At 44.8% G+C, this 22,626-nt stretch overlaps 1 protein-coding gene across 1 annotated transcript in view; it reads right to left on the reverse strand.

Annotated features, from left to right (window-relative positions):
- adcy8 (adenylate cyclase 8 (brain)) overlaps window positions 1-11,219 on the reverse strand; it is a 111,893-nt gene extending 100,674 nt beyond the window's left edge. The window contains exon 1 of the mRNA XM_071903288.2: window positions 10,284-11,219. Within this exon, the coding sequence (XP_071759389.2) occupies window positions 10,284-11,219 (936 nt within the window). The remainder of the gene's footprint in view (window positions 1-10,283) is intronic.
- Between the last annotated feature and the right edge of the window lie 11,407 nt (window positions 11,220-22,626).

The following is a 22,626-nucleotide window of genomic DNA, read 5'->3' on the forward strand; positions in this document are numbered from 1 at the left end:
CCATAAAGCTATAATAATCCCTCCCACCCACAGAGTTTCCAGCTAGCTAATACTTATAATAATGACATGAGCTAATACTTAACACAGCGCGAGCGCTAGGTAATTAATACACTCATCGGCGCCCTTCAAACGACACACATCACACATTTATGGAGAAATTTCACTTCGCATCATAACATAATGGATAGCTCTCTGTCAATGCAAAATGCAAAATTCGTGTAAGTTTAGTGTTAAATTTAGTGTTATCCAAATTTAGTGTTAGTGTTATTCAAAAATGACTGTAAGCACAAAATTAAAACAAATTTATGGTTCTTTTGAAATGATAAATGGCAACTTAAGTCTTTGGTTGACAAAAATAATCCTTTACAGACTCAATGCTTTGTTTTTTAATTTGTTTTTTAATTACTTTTGGTCCGAAATGTATATGGAAATGAACACTTCAATAATCGTAGTTGGCAACCAAAGGAAAAAATCCATCCTCAGATAATCGTACTTCGACATCAGTTTGTGAAGTGTTGTAATTCACTTTTTTGTTGTAACCACTTTCCCTCAGTCTGCCTCGTCTACTTCTACTTCAGCTAGTGATTTCCTACGTTTCCCAGAATGCCTTTCAACAATCCCCAGAAAAGAGGGCTTTCAATCCAAGGTGGCTGTCTGGACATACAAATAGTTTAGAAGTGTGATCATTCAGCGGCGGGTTATACGTTGTGTGCTGGAAATATCTGGAGGTGACGTCACCTCGTCTACGATTGGCCGGTTATCCACCAAGAAGAAAAATACAACAAACTACTGAATTAACCCAGAAATGCAAAGTACATCACCAATCTTTGATTGACAAAAATAATCTTTTATAGACTCGATTCTTTGTTTTTTTAGCTACAGAATGAGAAATTTAATTACTTTCATTCCAAAATGTGTATACAATATCGCCACGTCGAAATAAACCCTTCAGTCATTGTTCTTAGTGATGAAAGCGGGTCTTTTTTCTGACTTGGATTCAGCAGTTTCCAGTCTGGAAGGCAGGCGAGCAGCAGCCTTTCCTCCTAATACCTTTTCCATGGTGGCTTGTCAGAAACCAGGCTCAGGCAGGAGAAGTTGGGCAGCTTTGGATGATATTATTACTAATCATATCCAAATCCCAGGCAGCTGTTTCTGTAATGCATTTACCAGCCCACAGGATCTGATGCAACCGTCTCTTATGATATTAACGCAGGGCGGGCACCTATGTAGAAACCTGGCTGGGATGTTTAGGAGAGTTTATTCCAGTTTATTAACCTCTGTATTCAACTATGGAAAAGCATTCAGCATACATTATGTGTTAGGGAAGTCAATATAATTCAGTCTCCATCTTTGTCCCTCAGCCTCACTGTGGTGTTTCTGCACTGCACTTCCCACAGATCACCTGTCAATCAAACAGTGTGGGCGGAGCTTGGATTTCCTGTTGCTGCAGTTTGAGTTTCTCTTTTCTTTGTCAGTTCAGCCATGGTGGCTATCGCTGCTCATGCTAACTACCCAGTTCTTCTTCTTCTGTTGATTCCAAACAAACCGGAAACGTAAAACGCATCACTTCCTGTGCGGCAGATGATTTTTCCCAGGAAAGAGCGACCAGACACCGGCTGTTTAGAACAGACAGAGGAGAAGATTTATGAACTGGATATAGGTTGGATCACTGTTGAGTTAGAGACACAGAACAGACATTTATTTATATGAAAATGTCACAGATTATTACTTTAAAACACTGGAATAGGCCAGTGGAAAGCAAAGTGTTGGATTCCTAAATTCAGCCAAAAGCATCCTCTTTAAAGCCGCTCCCCCTCTAACCTTTCCCTCTGAGAGGCTCGCTGGGTCAGCGGCTGCCAGAGAAGCGGCAGCTGAGCAACACGTCCCACAAGGGGAAGCTGGGAATTCCCCCTCAGCGAAACAACACGAGACACACAGTGAACCGTACAGTCGAGCGCTTCGCATCCACATTCGCCCGCGCCGGACGCACGAGGCCCGGCCGGCCGGCGTCAGCTGGGCCCTCACGGTGAATCACAGCGTGACGGGATTCGCTGTGACGCTTATAGAAGGGCAAAGCTCTATCCATTACGAGCCGCGGTCTGACCCCGAGGTCCCGTATGAATCGCACTGGAAAAATGCCCGACGTCTCTGCCTCCTCGTTCATCCCAGGAGAATACCGCTGTGCGTTTGGTTTGGTTTTACCGCATGTCTGGACGTACGTGACTCTCGGCTACGTCAACAACTGCACCGAGAATGTCATAACTCTAAACTTCACATCTTCTATCGATGTGAATGGGCTTGAATGTCTGGTTTGCGTAGCTGTGTATTGTACATGACCTCTGGGCACCGAAAACAACTGTACTGTGCGTTTGGTTTGGTTTTACCGCATGTCTGGACGTACGTGACTCACGGCTACGTCAACAACTGTACCAAGAATGTCAAACTTCACCTCTTCTATCGATGCGAATGGGCTTGAATGTCTGGTTTGCGTAGCTGTGTATACTGTACATGACTCCTGGGCACCGAAAACAACTGTACTGAGACTGTCTTGAAGCTGCAGGTCGAGGTAAGACCAGGTCAGACAGGAAGATCGCTCTCCATACTGTGTTTCACTTTGTGTTTAAAGCTAATCCAGTGCGGGGGGGGAAAGGTCTGGCAGAGGCCAAGGCGCTGTCTAAACAGCATGAAACCACACACAGCAAACTGTCAGGGCTCATTTAGCTCAGAGGGTAAAAATCAACACTGTGTTTCTGTAGGTCCACACCCTTCAGTTCATCTGTGCATTCAACACATGTGAGAGTTCAGAAGACTCGCCCAGAGCCACTTCAGCTCCAGTCAACACCTGTCAACACCAGATCATCTTCACTGAAAAATCAACACTTTCTCACACTTGAGAATTTGCCATGCACGAAATCTGATTTTAGATCATTATTATTATTATTAGTTTAGTTTGGTTCGTAGTTAAGACAGCCTTGAGAAGATCAGATTTATGCCAAAAAATTATAAATACCAGATGAGTACCGAATGTGTATGAACAGACAACAGACAATCTGAACAATTGAACAATTAATTACAAAAAATTGAAAATTGCAATATGAACTTCTGCGATTTCCAAATCTCAAAGTCTGCAGTTAATTTCTTCAGAGAGAGTTTGGTCCAAACTGGATTTGTGAGCTTTAGAGCTGCAGAAATCATTTTGTAAGTTGAGCTCAAACGGTGGACTTCTCATTTTGGGATGAAGCTCTTTGTTTCAGCCCAGCAACAACAAATTAACCCCCCGCTGCTCGTCCCGGGCCCCGCCTGGAGGAACCTGTATGGATTCATGCTGCTGTAAAGAGCTTCAGGTGAAAGTCTGCACCGAACGGCCTGGTGTTGTGTTGGTTTGTGTTGTGTTGGTTTGTGTTGTGTTGGTTTGTGTTGTGTTGTGTTGGTTTGTGTTGTGTTGGTTTGTGTTGTGTTGGTTTGTGTTGTGTTGTGTTGGTTTGTGTTGTGTTGGTTTGTTTGTGTTGTGTTGGTTTGTGTTGTGTTGTGTTGGTTTGTGTTGTGCTGGTTTGTGTTGTGTTGTGTTGGTTTGTGTTGTGTTGGTTTGTGTTGTGTTGTGTTGGTTTGTGTTGTGTTGGTTTGTTTGTGTTGTGTTGGTTTGTGTTGTGTTGGTTTGTGTAGTGTTGTGTTGGTTTGTGTTGTGTTGGTTTGTTTGTGTTGTGTTGGTTTGTGTTGTGTTGGTTTGTGTAGTGTTGTGTTGGTTTGTGTTGTGTTGGTTTGTGTAGTGTTGTGTTGGTTTGTGTTGTGTTGGTTTGTTTGTGTTGTGTTGTGTTGTGTTGTGTTGGTTTGTTTGTGTTGTGTTGGCTTGTGTTGGTTTGTTTGTGTTGTGTTGGTTTGTGTTGTGTTGGTTTGTGTTGTGTTGGTTTGTGTTGTGTTGTGTTGGTTTGTGTTGTGTTGGTTTGTTTGTGTTGTGTTGTGTTGTGTTGTGTTGGTTTGTTTGTGTTGTGTTGGCTTGTGTTGGTTTGTTTGTGTTGTGTTGGTTTGTGTTGTGTTGGTTTGTGTTGTGTTGGTTTGTTTGTGTTGTGTTGGCTTGTGTTGTGTTGGTTTGTTTGTGTTGTGTTGGCTTGTGTTGGTTTGTTTGTGTTGTGTTGGCTTGTGTTGGTTTGTTTGTGTTGTGTTGGTTTGTGTTGTGTTGGTTTGTGTTGTGTTGGCTTGTGTTGTGTTGTGTTGGCTTGTGTTGGTTTGTGTTGTGTTGTGTTGGCTTGTGTTGTGTTGGTTTGTTTGTGTTGTGTTGGCTTGTGTTGGTTTGTTTGTGTTGTGTTGGCTTGTGTTGTGTTGGTTTGTGTTGTGTTGTGTTGGCTTGTGTTGTGTTGGTTTGTTTGTGTTGTGTTGGTTTGTTTGTGTTGTGTTGGCTTGTGTTGGTTTGTTTGTGTTGTGTTGGTTTGTTTGTGTTGTGTTGGCTTGTGTTGTGTTGGTTTGTGTTGTGTTGGCTTGTGTTGTGTTGGTTTGTTTGTGTTGTGTTGTGTTGAGTTGGCTTGTGTTGTGTTGGTTTGTTTGTGTTGTGTTGTGTTGAGTTGGCTTGTGTTGTGTTGGTTTGTTTGTGTTGTGTTGGTTTGTGTTGTGTTGTGTTGGCTTGTGTTGTGTTGGTTTGTTTGTGTTGTGTTGGTTTGTTTGTGTTGTGTTGGCTTGTGTTGTGTTGGCTTGTGTTGTGTTGGTTTGTTTGTGTTGTGTTGGTTTGTTTGTGTTGTGTTGGCTTGTGTTGTGTTGGTTTGTTTGTGTTGTGTTGGTTTGTGTTGTGTTGGTTTGTGTTGTGTTGGTTTGTGTTGTGTTGGCTTGTGTTGTGTTGGTTTGTTTGTGTTGGTTTGTGTTGTGTTGTGTTGGCTTGTGTTGTGTTGGTTTGTTTGTGTTGGTTTGTTTGTGTTGTGTTGGCTTGTGTTGTGTTGGTTTGTGTTGTGTTGGTTTGTGTTGTGTTGTGTTGGCTTGTGTTGTGTTGGTTTGTTTGTGTTGTGTTGGCTTGTGTTGTGTTGGTTTGTGTTGTGTTGGTTTGTTTGTGTTGTGTTGGTTTGTTTGTGTTGTGTTGGTTTGTTTGTGTTGGTTTGTGTTGTGTTGGTTTGTGTTGTGTTGGTTTGTTTGTGTTGGTTTGTGTTGAGTTGGTTTGTGTTGTGTTGGTTTGTTTGTGTTGGTTTGTGTTGAGTTGGTTTGTGTTGTGTTGGTTTGTTTGTGTTGGGTTGTGTTGTGTTGGTTTGTGTTGTGTTGGTTTGTTTGTGTTGTTTTGTGTTGAGTTGGTTTGTGTTGTGTTGGTTTGTTTGTGTTGGTTTGTGTTGTGTTGGTTTGTGTTGAGTTGGCTTGTGTTGTGTTGGTTTGTTTGTGTTGGTTTGTGTTGTGTTGGTTTGTGTTGTGTTGGTTTGTTTGTGTTGGTTTGTGTTGAGTTGGTTTGTGTTGTGTTGGTTTGTTTGTGTTGGGTTGTGTTATGTTGGTTTGTTTGTGTTGGTTTGTGTTGTGTTGTGTTGGGTTGTGTTATGTTGGTTTGTTTGTGTTGGTTTGTGTTGTGTTGGTTTGTTTGTGTTGGTTTGTGTTGAGTTGGTTTGTGTTGTGTTGGTTTGTTTGTGTTGGGTTGTGTTATGTTGGTTTGTTTGTGTTGGTTTGTGTTGTGTTGGTTTGTGTTGTGTTGGTTTGTTTGTGTTGGTTTGTGTTGTGTTGGTTTGTGTTGTGTTGGTTTGTTTGTGTTGGGTTGTGTTATGTTGGTTTGTTTGTGTTGGTTTGTTTGTGTTGGTTTGTGTTGTGTTGGTTTGTTTGTGTTGGTTTGTGTTGTGTTGGTTTGTTTGTGTTGGGTTGTGTTATGTTGGTTTGTTTGTGTTGGTTTGTGTTGTGTTGTGTTGGTTTGTGTTGGGTTGTGTTGTGTTGGTTTGTTTGTGTTGGTTTGTGTTGTATTGTGTTGGTTTGTTTGTGTTGGTTTGTGTTGTGTTGGTTTGTTTGTGTTGGGTTGTGTTGTGTTGGTTTGTTTGTGTTGGTTTGTGTTGTGTTGGTTTGTGTTGTGTTGGTTTGTTTGTGTTGGGTTGTGTTGTGTTGGTTTGTTTGTGTTGGTTTGTGTTGTGTTGTGTTGGTTTGTTTGTGTTGGTTTGTGTTGTGTTGTGTTGTGTTGCATCACATTGCATTTGCAATGTGGTGTGTTGTGATGTGTTACATTGCTTTGTGTTGTGTTGCGTTTATTGTGTTGTTTATGTTGTTTGTTGTGTTTTGGTGTGTTGTGTTGTGTTTGTTGTGTATTTTTGTGTTGTGTTTATTGTGTTTGTTGTGTATTTTTGTATTGTGTTTGTTGTGTTGTGTTTGTTGTGTATCTTTGTGTTGTGTTCGTTGTTTATTGCTGTGTTGTGTTTGTTGTGTTTGTTGTGTTGTGTTTGTTGTGTATTGTTGTGTTATGTTTGTTGTTCATTGCTGTGTTGTTTGTTATGTTGTGTTTGTTGTTTATTGTTGTGTCGTGTTGTTTATTGCTGTGTTGTTTGTTGTGTTGTTTGTTGTGTTGTGTTTGTTGTTTATTGTTGTGTTGTGTTTGTTGTGTTGTGTTGTGTTTGTTGTTTATTGTTGTGTTGTGTTGTTTATTGTTGTGTTGTGTTTGATGTGTTGTGATGTGTTTGTTGTGTTGTGTTTGTTGTGTAGTGTTGTGATGTGTTGTGCTGTGGTGTGTTTTGTTGGGTTGTCTTCATGTTTTGTTGTTTTGTTGTCCTGTTGTCCTGTATCCATGCAACACCTCATACTGTAAAAGCTGCTATATGATAATTTATATGAGGCAAAACCTCGTATAAATTATGTTCAGGATGCTCGACATGTTGTCATTTCCCTTCTTAACATTAACGGCTCGAGCCACTCTGGGAAAATTGGAAAAATAGCCAAGACTCTCCAGAAATGAACGAGCTGTCACAGTGAACGTTTCTCAGCTCCACATGTTGCTGCAGAAGTGAAGAGCTTCAGTCTGAAATGAGAAATCCTCCAAAACATTTGCCACTCGCTCAGAAAATAAATGCGGGATTAAAAAGCAAAACACATTCAAGAGCTTTGTTGATGTTTTCATCCAAATAAAGACATTCACTTAAGAAAGAATAACATCTTCAATCGTTTTGCTTTTGATAGAGTTTTCTTTCAAAAAGCAGAAAATATACATATCAGATGCAGCTGAAACATGTTTGTTCTGAGTGCTGAAGAAAGACAGTTTACAGTTCTCAAGCATATTAAACCTCACTTTATCTGTCTACTATTTGTTTTGAGCCACGGCTGCATGCTTCCCCCTATATAATTACTATAACTATAATTTCTACACCTGCTTCCCAATAAATTGTCTTTATTTTGGCTTCAGCTCCAGCCTTAATGTGTTACATGGTGCAGCTCTCTCTCTCTCTCTCTCTCTCTCTCTCTCTCTCTCTCTCTCTCTCTCTCTCTCTCTCTCTCTTACATTCAGGCCAACAGGCTCCATTAAAACCAGCCAGGACAATTAATGTTTCAAAGTAAAAACAAAAAAAAAGGGGGCTTTCGACCGCTAGATAATCACGTCATTAACTTGTCGTGCACACCAGCGGCTTCATTGCAAAACACATTCAGTCCTGACAGCGTGTCATTCAGCCGTTTGAAAACTGTCCAGCGCTATTCTGCTTTTATTGACAGCAAACAAGGCGGAGAAAATATTGAACGAGGGGTCAAAAAATTTAACAGCATCAACTGTAACCTATCAGGTGTAAACTGACCCAGGTCCAGTCCAATAGCAGCGTCTCATTTCGGTGTGACTAATGCTTTACGGTGGCTGTGTGGTGTTTCAGCACGTTACCGCCACCGTTAAAGTGGCATGTGTCTGGAAATGTGAGTCAAACAGAGACTGTCACCTATAGCAGGGGTTCCCAAACTGAGGCAGACGGACCAGCACGGCCCCTGAGATGGTCCCAGGGGGTCCCCAAGAAAAATTAGGAACCCCTTAATCTCACTAGTAATGCCCTTCTTAGAAATTAGATAATTTTAAGGATGACTACTTTATAATTCTGTTCCAAGTCCTATCTGACAACAAAAACCTTCTCAAATGGAGTTCCTCAGGACACACACTAATAAAATGGGGATCCATGGACTAATGTAGATCTATTTTGTGGATCTGTAAAGTTTAGGAGCCCCTGACCGAAAGCTTCTTCAGTTTAAAATGCCATTGATCTTCTCCCATCCTACACAAATCCTACGCAGGCGAGGCTTATTGTTTGCAAAGTCTGCATGGAAGGTTTTTAACTGCGTTACTACAGAAGCTCAAGTCATCAATCTGAAATACTGGCCGCTGTCTGACAGCCGTCAACTTCTAAAAGTTTCCCAAAGTGGGTCTGTGGACCTCCAGGGGTCCTTCAGGGGCTTCCAGGCGTCCCAGCAGCAAATTTAACAAACATTTCCCTCCCTAAAAGAAGGTACAGTGACAGAATGCATAAGGATAACTGACTATTTTGATTATAGGTTTCCCTCTTTCATTGTTATCACTACAGAACAGTAAGTTATGCAAATTTATAGTAATTCCTAACCAAAATATATCATCCCAGGTGGGGTTTCTGGGGACACAGTCTTCTCAAACCATGCCTATATATGTAGGGTTCCTTGATATAAAGAAGTATATCAAGGTTAAATTGCCATTGGTCTTTTTATTGATTAGTGAATGCAAAATTTTGACCACTGTCTGACAGCTACTGGCCTCTGAAACAGCAGAGAAGGTCTTTGTGCACAAGCCCCAAATAGACAGTGTGTTTAGGATAAAATATCTGCCAGTAGGGGGTGCTGAACCTTTTTGGAGCTGTGGTGCGTTTCAGGACCTGTGTGTGTGTGTGCGTGTGTGTGAGTGTGTGTGTGTGTGTGTGTGGACAGCGCCTGGTGCTGAAACCTCAACACTCAGCAGGCAGATCTGGGCTGGTTTTATAAGTGGCGCAGATAGAAACTGCTATGCATTATTAAGAATATAAGCTTTCCAGAGCAGAGTGCAAGACTGAATCGAGACGTGACAATCAGGAATCAGATAAACACTCAACAGATAAACAGCTGTTCACACCCGACACCAGGCTGTGTACAGTGTCAGTAACTGGGATACAGGGGCGTCGCACCTCAGCCTGACTGAGGACAAATTTAATCTTTTTTATTATTAGACTGGAGAGCAAATATCAAGCAAGAGCCGCCAGAAATCTATATAGAAGCTGAACCTAAAAAAAAAATCCCATCACATCGATCAATATTCCCTCTAAGCTGATAGTTTCGTGACCTAAAGTCGAATGATTTGTCACACTGACCAAATCATAATAATCTGGATCATCAGTCAGCAGGAGGTTTGGAAGTTTTTCGGCCCTAAAACACCATGAGAAGAAAAAAGAAAAACAAACACAGAGGCCAGAGGAGAGGAGAGGGAGAGGAGAGGAGAGGAGAGGAGAGGAGAGGAGAGGAGAGACGGGTGAATGGAGGAAACAGAGAGAGGAGGAGGATAGAGAGGATGAGGAGGAGAAGAGGATGGAGGAAAGGAAAAGAGGTGGAGAGTGAGATGGATGAGGATGAAAGGAGGAGAGGAGGATGGAGGAGAGAAAGAGAGGAGGAAAAGAGGAGAGATGGAGGAGGGGGAGATGAAGGAGAGGAGGAGGAGAGGAAGGGGGGATGAAGGAGAGGAGGAGGAGGAGAGGGGGTTGGAGGCAAGGAGAATGGGAATGAATGGAGGAGAGGAAGATGAAGGAGAGGAGGATGGAAGAGAGGAAGATGGAGGAGAGGGAGATGGAGGAGAGGAGGAGCGAGGAGAAGGGGGATGAATTGAGGAAAGGAACATGAAGGACAGGAGGATGGAAGAGAGGAAGAGAGAGGAGGAAAGGAGGAGAGGGGTGGAGGAGAGGAAATAAGGAGAGCAAGAGGAGGATGGAGAAGAGAAGGAGAGGAGGATTTAAGAGAGGAAAAGAGGAGGAAAAGAGGAGAAGAAGAGAGGGGTGGAGGAGAGAAAGGTGGAGGAGAGGAAATAAGGAGGAGAGGAAGGGGAGGATGAAGAGAGGAGAAAAGGAGGAGAGGATGACTGGGGAGAGGAGGATGGAGGAAAGGAAGGGAGGAGGAAGATGGAGAGGAGGATGAATGATGGAAGAGAGGAAAGGAGGAGAGGACGGAGGAGGAGAGGAAGACGGAAGAGAGGAGGAAGGGGGAAAGGAAGAGAGGAGAAGGATGGAGGAAGATGGAGAAGATTAAGGATGGAAGAGAGGAAAGGAGGAGAGGAGGGCGGAGGAGGAAAGGAAGATGAAGGAGAAGAAGAGAGGAGGAGCGGCGGGTACCTGGTTGGTGGAGAGCTGTGCATTCTGGGAGATGAGCAGCTGCACCAGGATGTGCAGGGCGGAGGTGGCGAGGCCGGCCAGGATGGCCCAGGTGAGCGGCAGCGGCAGCATGCTGTAGGTGGCGAACAGGGTGAAGAGGACGTAGCCCACCCCGTCGCCCAGCAGCCCGTAGCCCAGGCCGGCAGCCAGGATCTGCGTGGCCATGGCCACCCACGTCACCACGCCGCTGTACTGCAGGTAGCTGTGCGACGTCGTGTCCTTCCGCACCACCACTAAGGCACAAATCACCACCTCGATGCCCGTGAAGAAGCCCAGCAGCATCCCTTTGATGGGGTCCATGGGCGACGAGGCCAGCGTGAGGTGCAGCACCAGCAGCGTCAGCTTGGTCACCACGTCCAGGATGTTCATCACCACCACCGACTTCCTCCGCTGGCCCAGGAAGTAGCGCTGGTACAGCCGCTCCAGGTCCCGCGACTTGAAGGCGTTCCGCAGCGTGGGGAAGATGACGCCCCGGTACGTGTAACCCCAGTTCAGGAAGAAGTCGGAGTTGCTCGGCGCGCAGTCGATCTGCAGGAAGCCCAGGTCGCTGCTGGCGCGCTCCGGAAACACCTTGGTCCCGCCGTTGTTGTGCCGGTCTCCCACCGACGTCCGCCCCGCCGACTGCTTCCGCGCGCCCTGGCTCGGGTCGTAGGGCTCGTCCGGTGCGGTGACGATGCCCTTCACCCCCACTCCTCCTCCTCCTCCTCCGCCTCCGCCTCCTCCTCCGCCCTGCTCGTGGATGAACCGCTGCTCGGTGATGTGCCGCACCGCGTTCTGCCACAGCAGCCGTTTGGGTCGCGCGCTGCTGCTGCTGTTGCTGTTGTTGCTGCTCGGGGTCTTGTTGATGGTGTACAGCTCCTCGCTCGCGCTGGAGCACCGGACCTCGGACAGTTCCATCACCGCCGCTGCTTCTGCTGCTGTTGTTGTTGTTGTTGTTGTTGTCGGTTCCGTCGGTTGGTCGGTTGTGTTGGGTGTTATCCCCCCCTCCTCCCCGGTGCCGTTACGAGTTGACTGCACGCGCTCAGCGATTTTGGGGAGACGACGTCCTCTCGTGCGCATCGAACCGGGGGCGCGTGCTTCTCTCTCGGGGTGTGTCGAGCACGGCACGGGGTAAAGCGCGGTTGGAGGTCATTGTCACGCAAACGATCCCACTGAAGAAACACGTAAATCCGACTCGAGTGGAAAGCATCTCCCGGATTAACCGCGTGCCATCACCGTCCGTCTCCTGTGTAAATCACCGGACAGTGTGTCCAAACAGCAGCTCGAGCCACCGTGCGCCGACCGTCCGCACCATCAGGGTGCCGCGGCGTCACGGAAAGCCGGGATCCGTGCAAACCGAAGCGGGGGTTCAGGGTTCAAACGGCTCGGTGGATGTCAGCTGCTCTCGGAGGCGGGGAACCGGGAGACGAACAGCCCGTTATTTGGTTGTTTTCATTTAATTTATACCCAGAATTGGCTCGTGCGTCGTTGGCGCAGCTGGCTCAGTTTACTTTGCCATACCGTTTTTGCGCGTGCCTCTATAGAGCAAAAAACATGAATATTCACATGAATTCCCGTTATCTTTAACGTTCAACAAAGATGCCACAGCCAGCCCGGTCCGGTCCGGTCAGTACGGGAAATGCCAAAAAAAAAAAAAAAAAAAAAATTCAAACAAAAAAGTATCCGTTATCCGTTTCCTTAAAACACGTCGTTGTCTCGAGCCAGGATGAATTTAGTATTGTCAACTTGTTGTTGACCGGAGAACGCTCGTGAGGCTGTGTGGAGAGAGAGAGAGGATCAATGTCGAGTGCGCGAGACCCTCAACGCGGATCAACCCCTCTTCTCGTGCCTCTCCATCTACACGAGGGCTCGCGCTTGAATGCAACACCTGTTTAGGGGAAGACGGTGCGAGACACAACGGTTTCCCGTCTGAATATTCCGTCGGTTATTCCTCGGTTTATTTTTTGACACCAATCAGGATGAGGAAAACGCGCGAGGAAAAGCGGCTTGCCTCCGCGCGTAAAAAACGGAGAGTGTCCAAAAATGTGTCCTGTCTCCGGGTGTTGCGCGGGGATAACGGTTCCTCCTCCTCCTCTCCCTCCTCCTCCGGTGAGCCGTCTTTCCGCGCGAGTCCTCCCGGTTCTTCGCCTTCTTCTTCTTCTCCTCCTCCTCCTCCTCCTCGCGCCTGTCGGCTCGGTGTTTAAGGCTGAGCGTGCAGCAGCGCGTGGAGTAGATTTTGCAGAGCGCGAGGCTGGTCAGCGCGAGGCACGGCGGAGCGAGCAAGTCAGCTGGGCTCCGGTTTGACGTCAGAGCAACCTCTGTATATGTGTGTGTGTGTGTGTGTGTGTGTGTGTGTGTGTGTGTGTGTGTGTGTGTGTGTGTGTGCGTGTTTCTCTCGCTCTCTCTCTCTCTTTCTCATCCCCCTTATCTCTCTCTCCCTTCTCCCTCTATTTATCTCTTCCTCTCTCTCTCTCTCTCTCTCTCTCTCTCTCTCCCCCCCTCTCTCTCTTCTCTCTCTCTCTACCGCCCCCCCCCCTCTCTCTCTCCCTCCTTCCCTCCCTTTGTCAGTCACTGCAGTGCAACAGACACTGTAAGTGGGAAATATTAGGGAATAAAACAAAATAAAAATACAATAAAAATGAAATGAAATTTTCTTCTACCTCTCATTGATTCTTATTTGTAATATATTTTAAATAATATTGTCAGGACACTATAGCTCTATAGATCAAATAAGAATCAAGTAATGTATGTTGTAATAAATTGAAATCAGGCTTATCAGTGGAGGTTTTTAATTGAACTGTACAGTATGGGACATGGAGGTTTATAATGGGACTGGGCCTGTATGGGACATGGAGGTTTATAATGGGACTTGACCTGTATGGGACATGGAGGTTTATAATGGGACTGGGCCTGTATGGGACATGGAGGTTTATAATGGGACTGGGGCTGCATGGGACATGGAGGTTTATAATGGGACTGGGCCTGTATGGGACATGGAGGTTTATAATGGGACTGGGGCTGCATGGGACATGGAGGTTTATAATGGGACTGGGCCTGTATGGGACATGGAGGTTTTTAATGGGACTGGGCCTGTTTGGGACATGGAGGTTTATAATGGGACTGGGCCTGTATGGGACATGGAGGTTTATAATGGGACTGGGCCTGTATGGGACATGGAGGTTTATAATGGGACTGGGCCTGTATGGGACATGGAGGTTTATAATGGGACTGCATCAGTTAAACAGGCATCAGCCAGCACAGCAATAAAATGAGTCATCTTTGGAATCCCTGTCCCGCAATACTCTCTCTCTCTCTCTCTCTCTCTCTCTCTCTCTTTTGCTCTCTCTCTCTCTCTCTCTCTCTCTCTCTCTCTCTCTCTCTCTCTCTCTCTCTCTCTCTCTCTCTCTCTCTCACACACACACACACACACACTCACACTCACACACACACACTCACACACACACACACACACAGAGAGATTTTCCCTTTTCAGGTTGTTTCATTTGATTCATTATCAGAGGAAGCAGAGAGGCTGAAAACCATTCAGTATTTCACAAGAAAAAAAAGCAAAAATTGGAGAAACATCAGAAAAAAAGACTTGATAATAAGTTTGCATAATAGTTTTCCCTATCCCATAAATCATCTTCCCAGGTTCAACCCCCAGGTTGAGAACCACCGGGATAAATTAAATATGGTGTGTCAGGGCTGGGATTGGAACCTGCAACCTTTCAGTATGGATGTCGGCTGCGCATGGCAGATAGTGGTAGCAGACACACTTGTTAATTTCTTACATGAATATGAAAATTTTCTGTCAAAACCCAATCAAGCAGTGAAGCTTTTTGTGAGCTCAAATCTTGGCTAAAACTTGACTTTTCTAATCAATTTTTGAAAATTACAAGCGTGTTTCAACACAAAACAATCCCATCTGGTCCAGTCAGGTTCTCACAAGCTTTTCATTCCATAACCCATGCACCGCTGCTGCAGATTCCCACCTGACTTTACACAGAGATGATATACAGTAATGTGTTTGTTTGTTTGTTTGTTTGTGGCGTTCTGTATAACAGATTGGAACTAGACTCCATATCAGTTATCATTTCCATTTTCATCTTTCGCGTAGTAATGGCAAAAAATGAAGTTCAGTGGAGACGAATGGATTAATCTGAGTTTAATCAGTGTTCTGAAAAACTGATTCATATTCAGATGCATATTTACTGTTCACTACTGTTTCTGCTTACTGAAATGGTTTCATATTCAGATGCATATTTATTACTCAATACTGTTCCAGCTTAATAAAATTGTCTCCTATTTTGGATGCGTAATTACTGTTTACTGCTGTTACTGCTTACTAAAACCAAATTAATAACCTAATTTCCCCACAGGGATCAATAAAGTTTCATCTTATCTTAAAACAAGTTTATATTCGGGTGCGTAACAGCTGTCAGATACCGTCACGGCACGGAAATTGTTGAATTACGATGAAGTTAACATTTTCAATTTCCATCCAAAAGGGCAGGCTGTGAAATATTCCAGGCAGAGCGAGTATATCTCAAACTACAGTGTGCTGTTAAAAAATTCATGGCAGTCTGTTCTATACAGCTCCAACCTGAGGATTTAAATCCCTTGATGAGAGCGGAGCTGGCAGACTGGAGGTCAGCTACAGTATCTCAGAGGAGAGGCTTTAGAAACAAGCTTTTTACACAACAAGAATGATTGAATTTTAACAGGCGTGCATCTAAATCTGGCAATTAAGCACAGTAGCTGACTCATTCAAGATGCATCTCCAGGTGTAAAAAAAAAAGAGTCTAGTGGGATTTCTCCATCTAGTTTCAGGACAGTCTGGCTCTGACACTCCTCACTTCTTACTGGTAATGTTGAAACTTATTCTAAATCACGCCGGGTGAGAGCATCAACTCAGTCACTAAAATGTAAATTATATTCTTGGCAATATAACTTTTCCCACGCATCTAATCTGAGGCTTGCAGGCCCTCGCATGTTTATTATAAACAGTAAACTTCGAATTAATAATGAAGCGGCGCTCCCCAGAGATGTTTTCACAATCGCTCGCCACAGAATCTCATCTGGGCGTCGAGCCGGTGGCGCTCCGGTTACAGCCATATTAATTCAGAGTGTCAGAAAAATGCCCCAAAATGCAGAATATCGGAGAAGGGAACAGGCGCAGGGACGTCCCATCAGCCCCCGCTGTGTGTGTGAGCGTCCTGCCCCACTTCCTCTGATCCGGGAGCAGCAGAGCCAAGGCTTCAGCTCACTGGACTGGGATTAGATTGGGTCAAATTATTCCCTGCTAAACCTGGAGGAGCTGCGAGAGCTCCTTCTGAGGAGGAGCGACTCCCCCTTGACTCACACATGGCTCCAGGCGAGAGGAAAGTTGCCTCATTGCTATTCAGTCTATTTTTACCCTCCTTTCGTCTGCCGTCTCTCTACTGTAGTTTTTCTGCTGATTCCCAGGAAATGGGTATTACTGAAATCCTCCTCCAAACGCTCCTCTTTTTTTGCAACCTTACTGAATGGAATCAAGCACCAGTAAGTGCCACATTTTATTCAACATGTCCTTTATTTGTCCTTATAAGTAGGGCGCCACAATTGATGCAGGAAAATATTGAAATAGCGACGCTGCAGCTCCCACATGGCAGGAGCAGGAGGAGCAGGAGGAGGAGGAGCAGGAGGAGGAGGAGCAGGAGCAGGAGGAGGAGGAGCAGGAGGAGGAGGAGCAGGAGGAGGAGGAGGAGGAGGAGGAGGAGGAGGAGCAGGAGGAGCAGGAGGAGGAGGAGGAGCAGGAGCAGGAGGAGGAGGAGGAGGAGCAGCAGGAGCAGGAGCAGGAGGAGGAGGAGGAGGAGCAGCAGGAGCAGGAGCAGGAGGAGGAGCAGGAGGAGGAGGAGGAGGAGGAGGAGCAGGAGCAGGAGGAGGAGGAGGAGGAGCAGCAGGAGCAGGAGGAGGAGGAGGAGCAGGAGCAGGAGCAGGAGCAGGAGCAGGAGGAGGAGGAGGAGCAGGAGCAGGAGGAGCTGCAGGAGGAGCTGCAGCATGCTGCCTGCAGTACAGATGAAGCTGTCACACAAACTCTTTCATTCTCTCAAACCCAGAAAATACCAACAATCTGACGTCTCCATTTTTATTTCAAGCTCCACACAAGGAAATATGCATACTGTGCAACCCTATGAAATATGTATTTTATGTATTTTTATGTACCGTTTCCCCACGTTTTCACTGTGAAGCACATTGAGCTTCCCTTTGTATGAAATGAGCTATATAAATAGTGTTATATTGTTTTATTAGCCTGCTTTTATGACTTCATAAAGGGCGTAGCATATTGTTAACCGATGAGGTCAGTAATATTGACTAATAATGTGATAACTGGTTAATATAATAATATAGCAGTGTTATCACATTACCTGACAATTTATTACATTAACAGGTTTTAGAGCATTTTCAACCCATTTAAAGGGACATTTCTTTACATTTTGTCATTTTATTACATTTATTACAGTTATTAGACTATCAGTTGTATTCAAATGTATCACGATTCGAACTGCAATTGCAATAATCAACAAAAAAATTGCAATCTAGTGTTTTAGCGGTATGCTGCAGGGTTACGTAAGGCCGACTCAAGGACTCGCCTCACATTACTTTTATAATTGAACGCTCCGCCTGCGTTTTTTAACCTTCCATCACCCTGATTCATGTCCGTATCAACACAGGAACACACACTTCATTTCTGCACTTCGCTGTAATAGGTAAATGCCAAACATCCATCAAAGAAACTTTCACCAACCTTGGTTAATGATATTCAGCCTGAGGGCAAAAGTTTTCTCCCTAAATCAAATGTCTAGCATGTGAAAAACAAGACACCCGACAAAATAAGTCATTCAGAGGATCATTTTAGACAATTTGTTTTATATTTGAATATTGAACAATAAACATCAGGTGACATTTTGTTTACGCAGCATTTCAGAATGAACCGCATCAATTCCTGCACCTTTATTGTTCATGACGAAAATAAGAGATTCTGCTTTTGGGTGTTTTGTTTTTAATTTTCAGATGTTTTTTAACAGCATGGGAGCATAGCGGCCAAGACAAAAGGCAACATCTTCTGTCTGGCTGTGACATTTCAGCATCACACTTCAGTCATGTGCTTCATGTCAAGGAGAGACCAGAGAGAGACAGCATGTATCCTGCTCAACAGTCTCTTCCAGATGGGATATCCACCATGTGACAAATCATATTCTGACTCATTATTGATTATTACTGAAGTTATTAGCCCTTTTGAACGGTTTTCTGAGAAAAAAACAACAGCAATATTTTATAAGAGAATGTAATTTTTTGTTTATTCTTAATACAAAATCATAAAAATCAGGTGACACTTCAAATTGGATGCGTTTTGGAGTGAAACCCTTCATTTATTGTCCACCAGTCACATTAAAGCCTGCATACATTATCTGAAGTGCATCAGTGTGCATGCCCCCCCCCCCCCCCCCCCCCCCCCCCCCCCCCCCCCCATAACACACACACACACACACACACACTTCAGAAATTAAGCTGTTTGCCATTTCGCCCGGCCCCTGCTCATTTCAGGGTGTCAGGCCCTGACAGCTCTGCAGGGTCGCGTATGACAGCTCATCAATTCCACGGCCGCCGCATAATTTGAGGTTTCAATGACGAGACGACAGGAAACGAGGGCCGTCCGCCGTCCGTTCGCACGCGGCGGGCTTTAACGACGGCGAGAGCGCCGCAACAAGGACGAGCGTGTCCTTTCCCCGAGCCGTCATCCGACTGCGTGTCAAGGCTGCGATCCTCGCGCGGGCCGTGGCCCCGGGCGAGCCGCCGCACAGAAATAGGCCTTACCTTGAATAATGGAGGGAGACATGGGAAGGTTTTTTAGCTCAGCGGTGGCTTTTCTTGGTCTTTTATGGTCGTCATTTGTCACCGCCGGAGGTGATGACCCGCCAGGACAAGGACCTTCTATTATGGTCGTCGTTCCCGCCGTGCTCTCTCACTTTTTGTTTGTCCGGTTTATGTTTTTCTGCTGTTATTTCACCAGCTAAGATGAAAAAGAAGCATACACACACACACACACACACACATTCCCATCTAGGAGGAGCCCAATACGACCACAGACAGTTGGGGATTAAGTCCCTTGCCCACGGGAAGGGAAGAGCGTGACTTGGTAAACCTGCAATATGCAATATATATATTTTTCTCACATTAAAATAGCGATAAATCAATAGGATATATATCGTCAGTCAGTGTATTCAGTCCTAAATCCCCCTGTTTGCCATATTATCATTTCAATTGTATTGAATGCTGAACCTCATATCGCATATCGAATCGTATCGTGAGATAAGCAGAGCGTCCGTCACTACTGCTCACTGATAATGAAATATCCCACTGACTCAAACAGCATCATTTAGAACATCGACCTCTTTAACCCTGAATAAGAACAATCTCTGCAGTAGGACTCTGTGTTACATGTGCAGTTTGGTGGACGCTTTTATCCAAAGTGCAGACATTTTGAGTACGAGCAGCTCTAGCGGAAATCAAACCTTTAACCTCGGCTGTGTCGGTGCCTTGCTCCGCTCGCTGAGCCCGTTTCCATCCGCAGAACACATTTCCTCTCTCTGTGTGCGGAGGCTGGAGCCGCCCGGTGTGAAGGTCGTTTACCACTTCATTTGTCTGACTTCACCGATCACAATTTCCCTTCCCGCATAATAATTTATTCTGCACTGCGTATTTGTGTTTGTTCAGACCGTGTTGTTCTTTGAGTGGCATCAGCATGGGGCCGTAAGCATGAGTAATGACCTTATTAATTCCTCCGGCGGTCCGGTTTCTGGCCCATTTCCTCCTCAGAGGCCGAGGTCTCCGAGGCCTTTTGTGCGAGAACCTTTAAGTCTGAGTCTAGTTTCCAGATACAAACACTTAGGGAAGGTAAGGGTGAGAAAGGAGGGAAACTGAATGAGGAACGCTCTCCCTTCCCTCAGTAACCACTGTCAAGGTGCCCTTGAGCAAGGCACTTCAAGGGAGATAAAGTCATCAATGACCTTTATCAATCTCTATTGGCGACCAGCAGCAACACTGATAGAACTGATCTCCTCCTACACAAGAGCTCTGAAACCGTTCACTATTACAGAAATAGTGCACTATATAGTGTGTCCACCATTTTGTAATAGTGTCCAAATTCTCAACAGTAAATTGATTTACTATATTGTTACCTCCGCCAAGGAGGTTATGTTTTCGGTGCCGTTTGTTTGTTTGTCTGTTTGTTTGTCTGTTTGTTTGTCTGTTTGTTTGTCTGTTTGTTTGTCTGTCAGCAGGATTACGGAAAAACTACTGGCCCAATTTTCATGAAACTTGGTGGAAGGGTGTAGCATGGGCCAAGGAAGAACCCATTACATTTTGGAGCGGATCCGGATCCGACTCACGAACAAGCAATAATAGCACGAACCTTGGCGGAGGTCTGCGCTCTCCGAGTGCCCTTCTAGTTCACTATAAAATACCCACAATGCACTGCAAACTGTAGTGAACAGACTATTGTGTCTTACCGAAGAAGTACAAGAAGAAGAAATTAGATTACAGCTAGCTAACTACTTTAGCCACCAATACAGGAGGTAATATGAAAGCTTGCGCTAGTCGCTAGCTTATTGTTTGCCAAACCAATTTGCTGTCCGAAATTTCCTTCGGTCGTTGCCGATATAGTTCACTATATGACAAACACTCCATAGGGAATAGTGAGTGAGTGAACGAGTGAACCCCCCAACCCTCCCGTCCCTTGAGCTACGGCAGCCTGTAATTAACACAAACAATAAGGTCATTTTGCCCAAAGTAGAGGAGTAAGCTAGCAGGTGTTGAAACTTCAATGGATGGAGTACAGGCCAAAAAGTGAGTTTTGAAAGACAGAAATGTCAGCAGCTGAGAGTAATCGTTCAGTCATTGTTATTGATCAACAACCCTATCAACCCCCAACAGATACAGTATATTATGGTCATTTTGTGCTATCGGCCAGTAAAAACCTTACTTATTGCCCCTTTAAAAGATTTTCCTCCTAAAATGACAATAAACTAAAGTAACTAAACTAATTAACTAACTTAATACTAGAAGGGACGGTGGGTTTTGGGGATCTAAGAGAAGACCAAAAAGCTGTCAATTCAAGGAAATAAATACATTTATAACGACTATTACCTTGTGTGATTCTGAAAGTAAAAGTACAGAAAGTGGGTCTAAGAGAAGTCATGGATATTTCGATTTTAAATGCGGTCAGCAGTGGAAGACTGTGGTTTTACTAATGTGTGTGACTGTGTGAATGTGAAGCAGGGAGTCGCTGGAAAAAGAGCGTTCATGCTCAGTCAACTTTCTCTGGTTAAATAAAGGTTAATGATTACACAGATAGATGCTGCAGGAGTGTTTCTCTGGGCGCTGCGCTGCTCTTCACCCAGCAGGGTTACAACTCAATTTCACCATGAAGGATACCAAGGCTCCCCGACAAAACAGACGTTTATTGAGGCAAATGATCAAGTCTCTTGAAACTCAGTTAGTGCAGCAGAGTAACTAGAGGCAGAGTCTTTCACTCCCCTTAGGATTACCATTCATCAGTGGATGGAACAAAGAAAAGTAGGAAAATAATAGAAGTATTTTTTTCTCGTGCAGTGTCGACTGAGTTTGAATCTGGGTCAAATATGATCCAAGGTTGAAACTAGTTATTATCCTGTAAGGGAAATCTTGTTTGGAGAAAAAGTTTAAAATAAAAACATGTTGGGAAACACAATCAAAACACATTAAATCACCACAGCATGCACCGCACAGACAAACCTCAGCTGAGGGGATCAGACAGAGAATCAATAGCTCAATGCAGTGCAATAACACTGAATTCAGTTCCTATCTATAAACCAGAATCTATGAAATCTTGTTTGTTTTTCAATCTTAGTTACGTCAAAGACTAGCCCTCTAGCTGCATCTCTTATATTAGAGTTAGCCATGCAAGCAGCTTCCCATCAATATCAGATCCAGGGGTTTTGTATAAACAAAATAATATGAATTCAAAACCACAAGGCCCTGCGTCAAGACCAAGGTCGTTTTTGAAACTTTCTGGAGGCAAAAATAATCTGATTGGTTGAGTTAAACCTCAGTGGGCGGAGCCAAAGAACCACAGTTTTTTGGAGCCCAAGTTAGCTAACTGGCAAACTTGAAAATGGTAAAGAAGGAACTCTGGTCAATATAAATAAAACATATAAATTACAATGACTTCTTTTTTCATTCATCCATGACCATGGCATTCATGATGTTGAAGGTCAGCAGCTAGCTAAATTAGCTTACCTAGATAGCTATAGGCTAGTATGGGTAGTTTGAACTTGGAAGGTAAGCTAGGCTAACTAGCTAACCTAGATAACTTAGTATGGATTGATTGTAATTTTTCAGTTAGTAGCAGAGCGCTAGGCTTCATAATATTTGACCCCTTGGCCTTCATCATGGGGCTGAAACGCACAGGCCACAGTTTTTAACTTGTCATAATGAATAGCCAAATACAATAAAGGCTTTTTAAACTATGTTGGAGAGTCTCAGATCTCTTTTTCCTCATGACAAGAAGATCCTTTTTTCCACAGAGCAGCCAACTCCACTATCTCTAACATCAGAGGCTGAGACGCTTTCCAGCCTCCTGTCTGTTTATCAAGCAAATGTAAAAGCTTTCATGAACTGGATATAGGTTGAAACATTATTGTGTTATATCACTCAGCGATAAGAGAGAAGCAAAACGGACATTTATTTATATGAAAACGTTGTGGATTATCACTTTACAGTGGGAGTGTGCGCTCCTCTGTGTGACAGTGTGCAGATCAGGCTCTGCTCTGGATCTGCCGGTCCAGCCGCTCCGCTCCGGCCGGACCGCAGATATCCGACAGATCAGAGGCAGGATGTGGGCAGGGGAGCGAGAGGCTGCAGGAGTCTCATCATACAACTGCCCCCCCCACCCCCCGCCCAACACCCCAACCCCCCACCTCCCCCCGCCACGCTCACTTGCACATCGCATGCCACCACCGATGAGCCGCACCGCCATCAGCATGCCAATGGTGTGTTAAAAATGTGTGTGTGTGTATGTGTATGAGACTGGAATTGTGAGTATATGGGCGTGCATGTGTTTGTGCATGGTTGTGTGTGTCTGTGTGTGTGTACAGGTACATACATGCACAATTGTTTAGCTGTATGTCTGTGTATGTATGGTCATTCATAAGTGTGTGTGTGTGTGTGTGTATTTGCGTGCATAAGTGTACATGTCTGTGTTTGCGTACAAGTGTATATCTGTGTCTGTGCATGTGTGTGTGCT

Source organism: Centroberyx gerrardi, chromosome 13 (assembly GCF_048128805.1).
Source record: "Centroberyx gerrardi isolate f3 chromosome 13, fCenGer3.hap1.cur.20231027, whole genome shotgun sequence".
Lineage (NCBI taxonomy): Eukaryota > Metazoa > Chordata > Actinopteri > Beryciformes > Berycidae > Centroberyx > Centroberyx gerrardi.